The sequence below is a fragment of the Aquarana catesbeiana genome, linkage group LG08 (genome assembly GCF_042186555.1).
Source record: "Aquarana catesbeiana isolate 2022-GZ linkage group LG08, ASM4218655v1, whole genome shotgun sequence".
In the NCBI taxonomy this organism is placed as follows: domain Eukaryota; kingdom Metazoa; phylum Chordata; class Amphibia; order Anura; family Ranidae; genus Aquarana; species Aquarana catesbeiana.
In genome coordinates this window covers 291,425,291-291,436,948 of record NC_133331.1, presented here as the reverse complement: position 1 = coordinate 291,436,948, position 11,658 = coordinate 291,425,291, and the positions used below count along the sequence as shown (strand labels likewise).

The 11,658-nt window shown below is 46.6% G+C and overlaps 1 protein-coding gene across 1 annotated transcript in view; it reads left to right on the top strand.

Annotated features, from left to right (window-relative positions):
• Nucleotides 1-2,218: 2,218 nt before the first annotated feature.
• The window catches only part of LOC141106796 (uncharacterized), a 36,971-nt gene continuing 27,531 nt past the window's right edge, over nucleotides 2,219-11,658 (top strand). The window contains exons 1-7 of the mRNA XM_073597724.1: nucleotides 2,219-2,359; nucleotides 2,438-2,551; nucleotides 3,221-3,355; nucleotides 3,442-3,565; nucleotides 3,682-3,779; nucleotides 3,876-4,023; nucleotides 5,185-6,164. Coding sequence (XP_073453825.1) covers nucleotides 2,456-2,551; nucleotides 3,221-3,355; nucleotides 3,442-3,565; nucleotides 3,682-3,779; nucleotides 3,876-4,023; nucleotides 5,185-6,164 — 1,581 coding nt within the window. The 5' untranslated portion in view covers nucleotides 2,219-2,359; nucleotides 2,438-2,455. The remainder of the gene's footprint in view (nucleotides 2,360-2,437; nucleotides 2,552-3,220; nucleotides 3,356-3,441; nucleotides 3,566-3,681; nucleotides 3,780-3,875; nucleotides 4,024-5,184; nucleotides 6,165-11,658) is intronic.

The window sequence follows — 11,658 nt, the reverse complement described above, 5'->3', positions numbered from 1 at the left end:
GAGAAGGTGGAACACAGGGAGAGAGTACAAATAATAAGGTGGTGATCAGAGAGGAAAAGGATTGTAGTAGAGTTTGCACGGCGTGCATAGGTAGGAGAATACAAGGTCGAGGGTGTTGCCATCAGAGTGAGTAGAAGCGTGTATTTATTGCTTCAGGTCAAAAGAGAAGGTTAGACTGAGAAGTTTGGAAGTGGCAGGAGTATTAGTATTAACAGGGATGTTGAAGTCACCGAGAATGATTGTGGGGATTTCAGAAGAGAGAAGGTAGGGTAGCCAGGCAGAGAAGTCTTTGAGGAAGGTGGTAAATGACGGCAATTCCTAAAGAAACTGGAGAAAGTAGATGAATGCAAAGTGCCTCAAATGAGGAGAGGGACAGAGAGGGAGGTGGGTGAAGTACCGAAAAGGTGCTACAGTATGTGGGGCTAGAAGGATTCCCACTCCACCTCCAATCCATCCACTGGGTCTGGGGGAGTGAGTCCAGAGAAGGCCACCATGGGAGAGGGAAAGCAGGAGAAGCAGTGTCGGATTCATAAAGCCAGGTTTCAGTAACGGCAGGTAGATTAAAGGAGATAGTGATGAAGAGGTCCATGAAGAGAGGTGAGTTTGTTACAGACAGAGCGAGCCTCCCAAAGGGCACAAGAGGAGGGGAGGCTGGTTTTGGGGAAATAAGGAATGTAGATTAAATTGTGTGGATTGCAGCTGCTGCCAGAGGTTGCAGGGCGATGAGTGCGTTGGGCACAGTTAAGAAATGGAGGCCCAGGGTTTGGGGATATATCTCCAGAGGTTAGGAGAAGCAGAAGGGTGAGGGAGGTAATATGGGAGTGTGATTTATATGAAGGGACATGCCCCAGCGTCCTGGAGGTTTTATTAGCATGTGGGTTTAGAATTATCAGGAGTTGGTGAGTGCAGTAATAGGGAGAGGACAGAAGTGAGGGTGATATATACAGGCCGTTGGGGTGAAGGAGAGAGGACACAACTTTCCGAAGGAGTGGTAGAAAGCACATGTTACAAAGTGGAAGGAGAGCTGATTACAGAGACAGGGTCACCTGCAACCTGTATGGTGCTTTTCAAAGTAGTTTTCTGTGTATTTTTGCTTTGTATTTAACCCCTTGATGGGAGCTCCAACCAGCCCTTTAAAGGGTTTGGTATGCCGGAAGGCAGGGCAGGGCTCTTGACCGCTGTGATTGACTGTCACGGTGGTCACATGACCGGAAAACTCCTTTTTGCAAGCAGTGATCAGGAGCTTTCCGTGAGCCGCCGGTCACAGTGTTTCGGGAGAGCTCCCTCTGCACAGTTCTATGGGCGCTATTGCACGCAAATATGTGGCTGCTCGGGGCCAAGGTATTAAGGGTTGGAAGCGTGTATAAGCTAAATGAATAGACCTCCTAGCAATGTTATTACCCGGCTGCAGCTAGGGGGAGCTCTAATGTTTAGCATGCGACCACAGGAGAGAGATCCCATCTCGCTCGCATTAACCCTTTAAATTCCAAGGGGCTGTTTTTCCTTTTTTTTTTTTGCACACATGGTAAAATGCACATTTATGACCAGAAGATTCGTTAAAACCCCCAAAGCTATATTTTCTGAAAGCAGAGGCCCTGGAGAATAAAACGGTGGTAATTGCTAAGGTGTTCCTCGCACACAAATTTTACCTTTAATATCGGGGTTTATTTTCTACTTTTCCCCCCATTTTCTATGCTGTGATCTTTTCTACAATACTTTGTTATAATAATGTAACATGTTGTGTATTGTAAACAAATTAATAACTATTCCACATCCTATTATTCTGTAACCAAACTGCAGCCTTGAGAACCCTGCGTACCATTTCCTCCCTTTACAAAGTAGCAGCCCAGCACCGACCCTACAGATATACAGCACATATACACACACACCTAGAAACCTTTGGAGGAACCCTGGCTGGGATAGGCTGGACTAGGCAGTAATAAAATCTAGGGTTGCCACCTCATCCCTTTAAACCTGAACACATATGAATTAAATGGGTTCTGAGGCTAATTTAATGCAGATAAGGCACCAAGTGAGTTTAATTACCACCTTAATCAGCCACAGAACCTGTGTAATTAATATATGTTTGGTTTTAAAGGGATGAGGTGGCAACCCTTATATTCATACCCCCCTTGGTGGGAGTGGAGATATACAGTACATACACACACAGCACAAGGTCGTGTTCACACTACGAGACGTTTCTCCGGGGGCTGCAGTTCCTCTGATCTCCACAAGATGGTGATCTCACTTCTTCCCAGACAGGAAGTCTCTATGGAAAACAGGAAGTGATGTCATGTAAAGAGGAAATTCCATTAAACGAAGTAGAAAGGGGACAATGCTTAACCTGGCAGCAGAGGAGGTAATAAGATCTTATTTTTTATTACAAGAAACTCAAAATAATTCTTACTTTAATTTGCCAAAATGATCTCTCTATAAGAAAGCCTGAATAGATAAAATGGTGACACGAATGAGGATGGAGGAGGACCGGAGTCACATGACTGAGAAGATACTAAACCTCACCCTGGAGATCATCTACCTGCTGACCGGAGAGGTGAGGAGGATTCTGGGAGATCAAATGACATCACTCTTATCTCTATTAATAAAACACAGACCTGACCGGAGAGGTGAGGAGAATTCTGGGAGGTCACATGACATCATTCTTATCTCTAATAATAAAACACAGACCTGACCGGAGAGGTGAGGAGGATTCTGGGAGGTCACATGACATCACTCTTATCTCTATTAATAAAACACAGACCTGACCGGAGAGGTGAGGAGGATTCTGGGAGGTCACATGACATCACTCTTATCTCTATTAATAAAACACAGACCTGACCGGAGAGGTGAGGAGGATTCTGGGAGGTCACATGACATCACTCTTATCTCTATTAATAAAACACAGACCTGACCGGAGAGGTGAGGAGGATTCTGGGAGGTCACATGACATCATTCTTATCTCTATTAATAAAACACAGACCTGACCGGAGATAGGATTGCCACCTCATCCCTTTAAACCCAAACACATATGAATTACACGGGTTCTGAGGCTAATTTAGTGCAGATAAGACACCAAGTGAGTTTAATTATCACCTCAATCACCCACAGAACCTGTGTAATTAATATGTGTTCGGTTTTAAAGGGATAAGTTGGCAACCCTAATCGAAGAGGTGAGGAGGATTCTGGGATTCTAACATGATATTCCTATTGGTTCTCAATACAGAGATTTCCTCTTCTGAAGTCAGGTGATCATATGACCATCACAGTGCCTCCATGTGACTCCCTAAAACCTGAGAGACACAACATGGAGAAGATTCTAAAAGTCACCAAGAAGATGATGGAGCTGCTGACAGGAGAGGTGAGCGGTGCTGGGAATTCTGGGACATTATCCAGTAACAGACAAGGGATGTGTCTGGATGGTGACTGTATCATTGTGTGTGTCAGGTTCCTATAAGGTGTCAGGATGTCACTGTCTATTTCTCCATGGAGGAGTGGGAGTATTTAGAAGGACACAAGGATCTCTACAAGGACGTCATGATGGACAATCAGCCACCCCTCACATCACCGGGTAAGAGGAGACTTTATAGTAAAGGAGAGAGCAGTACGGAGGGTCCACCTAGATCCCCCATCATCTGATAAACACATAGAAACAATGTATTCAGTCAGTGTGTGTGTTTCCTACAGATGGATCCAGTAATGGGAACCCACCAGAGAGATGTCCCCGTCCTCTGTATTCCCGGGATTCCACACAGGAAGATCACACCATCCTTTACTGTTACGAGGTTGGTAGGTCGGAGCATCTAGAACATGGACAATCTTTGGATTTTATTTACAGTATGTTATATCGGAGGACTTTCTTTTATAATTTTTTGGTTTAGGGTGAAGATCTGATAGATATAAAAGTTGAGGTTAAATCGGAAGAAGAAGAAGAAGAGACGTATGTGTGGGATGATCAGCAGTCTATGGAGGAGGATGGAATAACGGGGACATTTATAGAGGAGGACACTCCTACAGAGATCAGCACAGGTGGGTCATTACCACTAAATCCATTCCTCCACCCATACTGCTCACTGATTGGTCCAGAGTAGGGCGGGGACTGGGCGATATCAGCCTGTAATCCCCTGGTCACTTTCCTGAGCTGTGTTCCCCGTCCTGTATTCCTGTATTTCTCTCGGATAATCTTCCTTCTCTGTGCTGCAGACACAATTTATGTATCTAGACTGGATTTATGGAGATTCTGGGGTTCAGCTGGCAGCAAAATGTTGATTTTCACCATAGGCATTGCTTGACCTAGACAACTGGGGAATGTTTCTTGGGTCTTCTGCTTTCCAGTGTTACTTGCTCTGTTGTCTGCTGGCTGTGCCAGGTGGAGGGATATGTCTGTATAGTCTCAGACCCAAGTCACTGAGTGCAGTCTCAGGAGATGGGAGGCAGCGGTGTGGGACCTCTGCAACTTGTCTCCAGTAAACATTTAATCCACTACTGATTACTGAACACCAATAGTATGACTCCTGACCCCGGCACTATATGTTGTACATTACATAGTCCTGACTTCTGCTCTCTCCCCTCTACCCACTGCTATATATACACATAATATGTATTCTCTTTTGTTACACCCATTTCCTACCAGCTGGACATTTTATATCTGATGATGTGATTGGAGCACAGACTTTTACATGTTAATAATAATGTGATAACATCCTCCAACTTTGGAGCCTTAAACAGAAAGTGATAATGAGGGAGGAGTCAATAACCCAATGATGGTGGTCTTCAGGATCAGTCCAGTCTTCATCTTGGTTGTTGTCCCCCCATCCTCACTCTCTGACCTCTGGTGGGGCTCAGCCCCGCTGTTATTCATGACTAAATCATGGACTAAATAAGGAAGTGCAGGACTTCTTGTGTTGGGAAGATGGCAATGAGTGATAGAGGGGGAGGGGACACTCGTCCTATAATCCCCTCATCACTGTCACTCCTATAAAAGACAGTTCTCGTTGTTTCCTCACTCTCTGACTAAGGTCCATGAATAAAGAAATGAACTGGTAGGAGATCAGAGGACCCATTTACTAGTTACCTTGAGGGTGGAATTGTAAGATCCTCAGAGACAAAGCTGCCTGATGTGGGCGGAGTCCTGGTTTAGGGGAACCAATCAGCTCATGTCTAGTAATAATCTTTGTATTTCTATTTTAGTAGATGGACGGGAGATGAGGAAAACCTCAGAGGATTGTCTCACTTTGTCTCCAGACTGTAAAGTAGAAGATGAGGACATCACACAGTATAGTCCAGGAGAAAACCCGACTACCTCAAATGTCCATCCGGCACCACACAGTGTAGATGGACCATCGTATTCCTCTTATCCTGAGGAACCTCAGACTGTGCGGGACGGTGCCGGACCATCGTATTCCTCTTATCCTGAGGAACCTCAGACTGTGCGGGACGGTGCCGGACCATCGTATTCCTCTTATCCTGAGGAACCTCAGACTGTGCGGGACGGTGCCGGACCATCGTATTCCTCTTATCCTGAGGAACCTCAGACTGTGAGGGACGGTGCCGTCCTTCCAACATATAAGAGATTTTCCTGTACTGAGTGCGGGAAATGTTTTGTACACAAATCATACCTTGTCACACATCAGAGATCTCACACGGGGGAGAAGCTGTATTCCTGTCCTGAGTGTGGGAAAAGTTTTTCACGGAAGTCTAATCTTAACGTACATCAGAAACTGCACACAAGGGAGAAGCAATTGTCCTGCCCAGAGTGCGGGAAATGTTTTGTACACAAATCACATCTTGTCATACATCAGAGATCTCACACGGGGAAGATGCCGTATTCCTGTCCTGAGTGCGGGAAATGTTTTTTAAGAAATTCACATCTTTCCAGACATCAGAGATCGCACACGGGGGAGAAGCCATATTCTTGTGCCGAGTGCGGGAAATGTTTTTCAACAAAGTGCAATCTTTACACGCATGAGAGAGTGCACACGGGGGAGAAGCCATATTCCTGTTTCGAGTGCGGGAAATGTTTTTCAAGGAAGTTTAATCTTTACATCCATCAGAGATCTCACATGGGAAAGGAGCCACATTCCTGTCCTGAGTGCGGGAAACTTTATTTAAACAAGTCCAGTCTTTGCAGACATCAGAGAGTGCACACAAGGGAGAAGCCGTATTCCTGTCCTGAGTGAGGGAATTGTTCCTCAGTGAAGTCCTGTCTTCCTGTACATCAGGGGGTCCCACACAACCCTCGAGGTGTATTAGTGAGTGCGGGAAATGTCTTGTATGTGAATTTTGCTGGACATGTGGGGAAGAAGCACACCCTGATATACATCTCAGATATACTCCATGGCTGATCTTCATCATGTAAGAAACAGTTGATAAGGAGATCAGAGATCACCAAAGACATGGATGAAGTGTTGTACCGTGTTGGCCATTGATAGCAGGAGAAAAATAAAAATGGAGTCATTACCTCTCATTGGCTGAGTACATTTTGTGGTGGAAGATTTCGCAAACACTTGTATTTAAAAAAAATAGTTGAATAAAAGTGGCACAGATTCACAAATTTTAGCCGTATTTTTTTTTTTTTTTATACAGTGATTTCCTATGATCATTAGCTTCATCTTGTGGCCATAATGCAGTATTGCGCTATTTTTCCTGATTAATGGAAAAATACCAGATTATAGCCACTAAATGGAGCTGAGGGGCAGAGAAAATCACTGTGTTAACTAAAATATGGCCAGAAGTTGTCCCGGCTGGGCAAATGCTTGTCACATTACTCTGAAATGTTATAAATAGACCCCCTTAGTTTCCTTTGTCAGGCATGTTTTCATACAAATACCTGAGATCATACACTTATGAGTACAGGAGACACTGAAGTACATCAACCATTGATTTGAAAATCTGACGCTAAAAATACTTAAATTTGGTCTTTAGATGGCATAAAGGTGACAAGGGAGCTAGAGAGCAGGAGGTCTTGGGAGGAACGAAGACAACTATTTGGTTGGTATTTTGAGACCAGACTAGTGTAGCTGGGAGCCGAGTTGTGGGTGGCTTTGTAAGTTGAATTTGTTGGGTGAGCAGAAGCCAGTGGTGGAAGACGCTGAATGGAAGCCAGTGGAGGGATTGGCAGAGAGGGGTGAAGGACACTGAATGGAAGCCAGTGGAGGGATTGGCAGAGAGGGGTGGAGGACACGGAATGGAGGCAAGTGGAGGGATTAGCATAGAGAGGGGTGGAGGACACTGAATGGAAGAAAGTGGAGGGATTGGCAGAGAGGGGTGGAGGACACTGAATGGAGACCAGTGGAGGGATTGGCAGAGAGGAGTGTAGGACTTGAATGGAAGCCAGTAGAGGGATTGGTAGAGAGGGGTGGAGGACACTGAATGGAAACAAGTGGAGGGATTGGCAGAGAGGGGTGGAGGACACTGAATGGAGACCAGTGGAGGGATTGGCAGAGAGGGGTGGAGGACACTAAATGGAGGCCAGTGGAGGGATTGGCAGAGAGGGGTGGAGGACACTGAATGGAAACCAGTGGAGGGATTGGCAGAGAGGGGTGGAGGACACTGAATGGAAGCCAGTGGAGGGATTGGCAGAGAGGGGTGGAGGACACTGAATGGAAACCAGTGGAGGGATTGGCAGAGAGGGGTGGAGGACACTGAATGGAAGCCAGTGGAGGGATTGGCAGAGAGGGGTGGAGGATACTGAATGGAGGCCAGTGGAGGGATTGGTAGAGAGGGGTGGAGGACACTGAATGGAAACCAGTGGAGGGATTGGCAGAGAGGGGTGGAGGACACTGAATGGAAGCCAGTGGAGGGATTGGCAGAGAGGGGTGGAGGATACTGAATGGAGGCCAGTGAAGGGCTTGGCAGAGAGGAGTGTAGGACTTGAATGGAAGCCAGTAGAGGGATTGGCAGAGAGGGGTGGAGGATACTGAATGGAGACCAGTGGAGGGATTGGCAGAGAGGGGTGGAGGACACTGAATGGAGCTCAGTGGAGGGATTGGCAGAGAGGGGTGGAGGACACTGAATGGAAGCCAGTGGAGGGATTGGCAGAGAGGGGTGGAGGACACTGAATGGAAACCAGTGGAGGGATTGGCAGAGATGGGTGGAGGACACTGAATGGAAGCCAGTGGAGGGATTGGCAGAGAGGGGTGGAGGATACTGAATGGAGGCCAGTGGAGGGATTGGTAGAGAGGGGTGGAGGACACTGAATGGAAGCCAGTGGAGGGTTTGGCAGAGAGTGGAGGAGGACAGTGAATGGAAGCCAGTGGAGGAATTGTTAGAGAGAGGCGAAGGACACTGAATGGAGGCCAGTGAAGGGATTGGCAGTGGGGTAGCAGACACTGACCGGTTTGTAAGTTGTATTCGTCTGGTAGCAACATTTATGATGGACTAAAGGGGGAATAGCCTATGTAAAGGTAATCCAATGAGGAGAGAGTTGCAGTAGTTGAGGCGAGAGATGACTAGGGAGTGAACTGGGAGCCTGGTGTCATTGCTTAGGAAGGGGTGTATTTTTGAAGATGTTGTGGAGGTTGAGGCGGCAAGCTTTGAACAGTGATTTGATTTGGTGCTGAAAGGATAGTTCAGTGTCCAGGGTTACTCCTAGCACCTTGGCATACTAAGATGGGTTGATAGTTGTGCTTTCAATCTTGACAGAGAAGTAAGGGGAAGAGGCATATGGGGGAGGAAATATTATGAACTCAGATTTGGATAGATTGAGTTTGAGGAAGTAGTGTGACATCCATATTGATATGTTTTTTAGGTAATTAGTGATACATGATGAGACTGAAGGAGTGAGCTGAGGGGTAGAGAGATTTGGGTGTCATCAGCGTAGAAATGGTATTCAAAGCCATGGAAGGCTATTCGCTGACTCAGAGAAGAGGTGCAGATGAAGATGTCCAAAAACAGAACCTTGGGGGACCCTGATGGAGAAAGAAAGAGGAGAAGAGGAAGAAGAATTGTAAGTGATGATGGTTGGATAAGTAGGATGAGAACCAGCAAAGAGTACAGTCACAAAGACCAAAGGAGAGGAGGTTTTTGAAAAGGAGGGGTTGGTCCACTGTGCCAAGGTCAGCAGAGAGGTCCAGGAGTATGAGTACAGAATAGTGTCCATTGGTTTTGGCTGTTTTTGATCGTTTGTGAGTTTTAGGAGAACAGTTTTTGTGGAGTGGTGAGAGCAAAATCGAGACTGAAGGGAATGACGAAAGTTGTTCCCAGCGAGATGGCTGTAGAGTAGACATTCAAGGAGTTTGGAGGAAAAGAGGAGTGAGGAGATTGGGCATAGGCTTGGTAGGGTCCAGTCAGGGCTTTTTAAGTATGGGGATGACTAGCGCATGTTTTAGCGAGTTGGGGAAGATTCCAGAAGAGAGGGAGAGATTGAAGATGTGCGTTAGAGAGTGTAGGATAGAAAAAGAGGGTGGCCGCAGTATTTGAGAGGGTCCAGGGGGCAGGTGGTTAGGTGGACTTTAGAAAAAAGTTTAGAAAACTCTTCTATAGTAGCGCGGTTGAATGAGGGAAGTAATGATTGTACCTGTGGACGTGGGGTGTTAAGTGGAGAAGTTATCTGTAGAGTGGAGATCTCACAAATTGTATCAATCTTATTATTGAAGTGATTGGCGTTCTCCTGGGCAGTAAGTGAGTTGGTGGAGTCAGTGGAGGATGAAGTATAGAGTTGAAGTTAGAGAAGAGTTAATGGGGACGGGATTACAGGTTGTTAATGAGAGTGATAAAATAGGTCTGCTTGGCAGTGTGGAGGCAAGAATTGTATTTTTGGAGGACAGATTTATAGTGGGTGAAGTCTTTGCGAGATTTAGTCTTACGCCACAGACGCTCAAGAGTGTGGCTACATTTTTTGAGACTTATGGAGTCATCTGTTTGCCAAGGTTGTAGGGGTTGGGACCTGATTCTGTGTGTAGTGAGGGGGGCAAGCTCATCCAGGGCAGAGGACAGAGATCTATTGTAGATAGAAGTGGCTAGGTTGGGGCAGGACAGGGGTGGGAGTTTGTAATAGAGGTGGTCAGTAGCAGAGAAGAGAAGGGTTAAGCTGGGTTAGGTGGCGAAGGTTCCTATGAGGGAGAGGAGGTGGAAGACTGGAAGAGAGTGAAACTCATAAGGTGGTGTTTAGCGAGAGGATTGTTGGACAGGTTTCACGGGGTGCATAGGTGGGAGAATACAAGGTCAAGGTTGTTGCCATCAGAGTGAGTAGAAGATAGGATTCATTTCTTCAGGTCAAAGGAGGAGTTTAGATTGAGACGTTTAGAAGTAACAGGAGTTGTATTACCAGGGGGGATGGTTGACATCACCAAGAATGATTGTGGGAATTTTAGAAAATAAAAAATAGGGTAGCCAGGCAGAGAAGTCATCGAGGAAGGTGAATACCCGTCCAGAGGGCAGGTAGATTACAGCAATTCTTAAAGAAACAGTAGAGAAATGATGAATGCAAAGTGCCTCAAACGAGGAGAGGGAGGTGGGTGAAGTACCTAAAAGGTGCTATGTGGGGCTAGGAGGATTCCCACTCCACCTCCATTACATCCACTTGGTCTGGGGGAGTGAGTCCAGAGAAGTCCCTCATGGGAGAGGGAAGCAGGAGAAGCAGTGTTGGATTCCTGAAGCCAGGTTTCAGTAATGGCGAGTGGATTAAACAAGATAGCGATGAAGAGGTAGTGGAGAGAGGCGAGTGTGTTACAGACAGAGCGGGCATTCCAGAGGGCACAGGAGAAGGGGTGGCTGGTTTTACGAAGAAGAGGAATGAAAAATGAAATTGTGTGGATTGCGGCTGCTGCCAGAGGGCATGGGGCGATGCAACTTTTTATGAACAGACCCCTAAATGTCAGGAGACGTTTATATAAGAAAATCTGTAAGGTGAACTTACACTAGACCCTCTCCGCACCCCCCCTGAACCCGGTCCTGCTGACCTTGAGTGCCTTGATCTCCCGCTTTGACACATCCATAGTCGCTTTTTCGGTCCGGGGATATGAAATCTCTGCGGCTTAATCGCCTAAACGTAAAAGGTACGTATAGGAGGCAATCTAATTGGTCCAATGTGACGGCGCCAACCAATCAGAACCTGCGTAGCCCGTACTGTCAGTGGGGGGAGAAGAGGAGAGAAAGCTGCGGGATTTCAAATCCCCAGACCAGTAAAGCGGCTATACAATGTGTCACAGCGGGTGATCGCAGGACTCAAGGTCAGCTGGACCAGGGGGGATGCAGTGCCATCTTAAGAGCATTATAGGCCCCCGGGCAAAACAGTGCACTGGGGCCCTGTCTACACAATCACGCATGATTGCCCATCAAATGCAGCTTTACTGTGCCCGTGAATGCAGCCTCACTGTTCCCACCATTGCAGCCTCACTGTGCCCGTGAATGCAACCTCACTGTGCCTGTGAATGCAGCCTCACTGTACCCACCATCGCAGCCTCACTGTGCCCACCATTGCAGCCTTACTGTTATTACCGGGCTGCAGCTAAGGGGAGCTCTAATGTTTAGCGTATGACCACTAGAGAGTGATCCCATCTCGCTCACAGTAACCCTTTCAATTTCAAGGGCTGCTTTTCATTTTTTTGCACACGTGTTGAGATGCACATTTATGACTGGAAGAATAAAGCGGAAGTAAAGTCCGCTATTTTTATTTTTTAAGGCCCCCCAGGTGGGTTATGCCACAATATCCTAGTGTACACA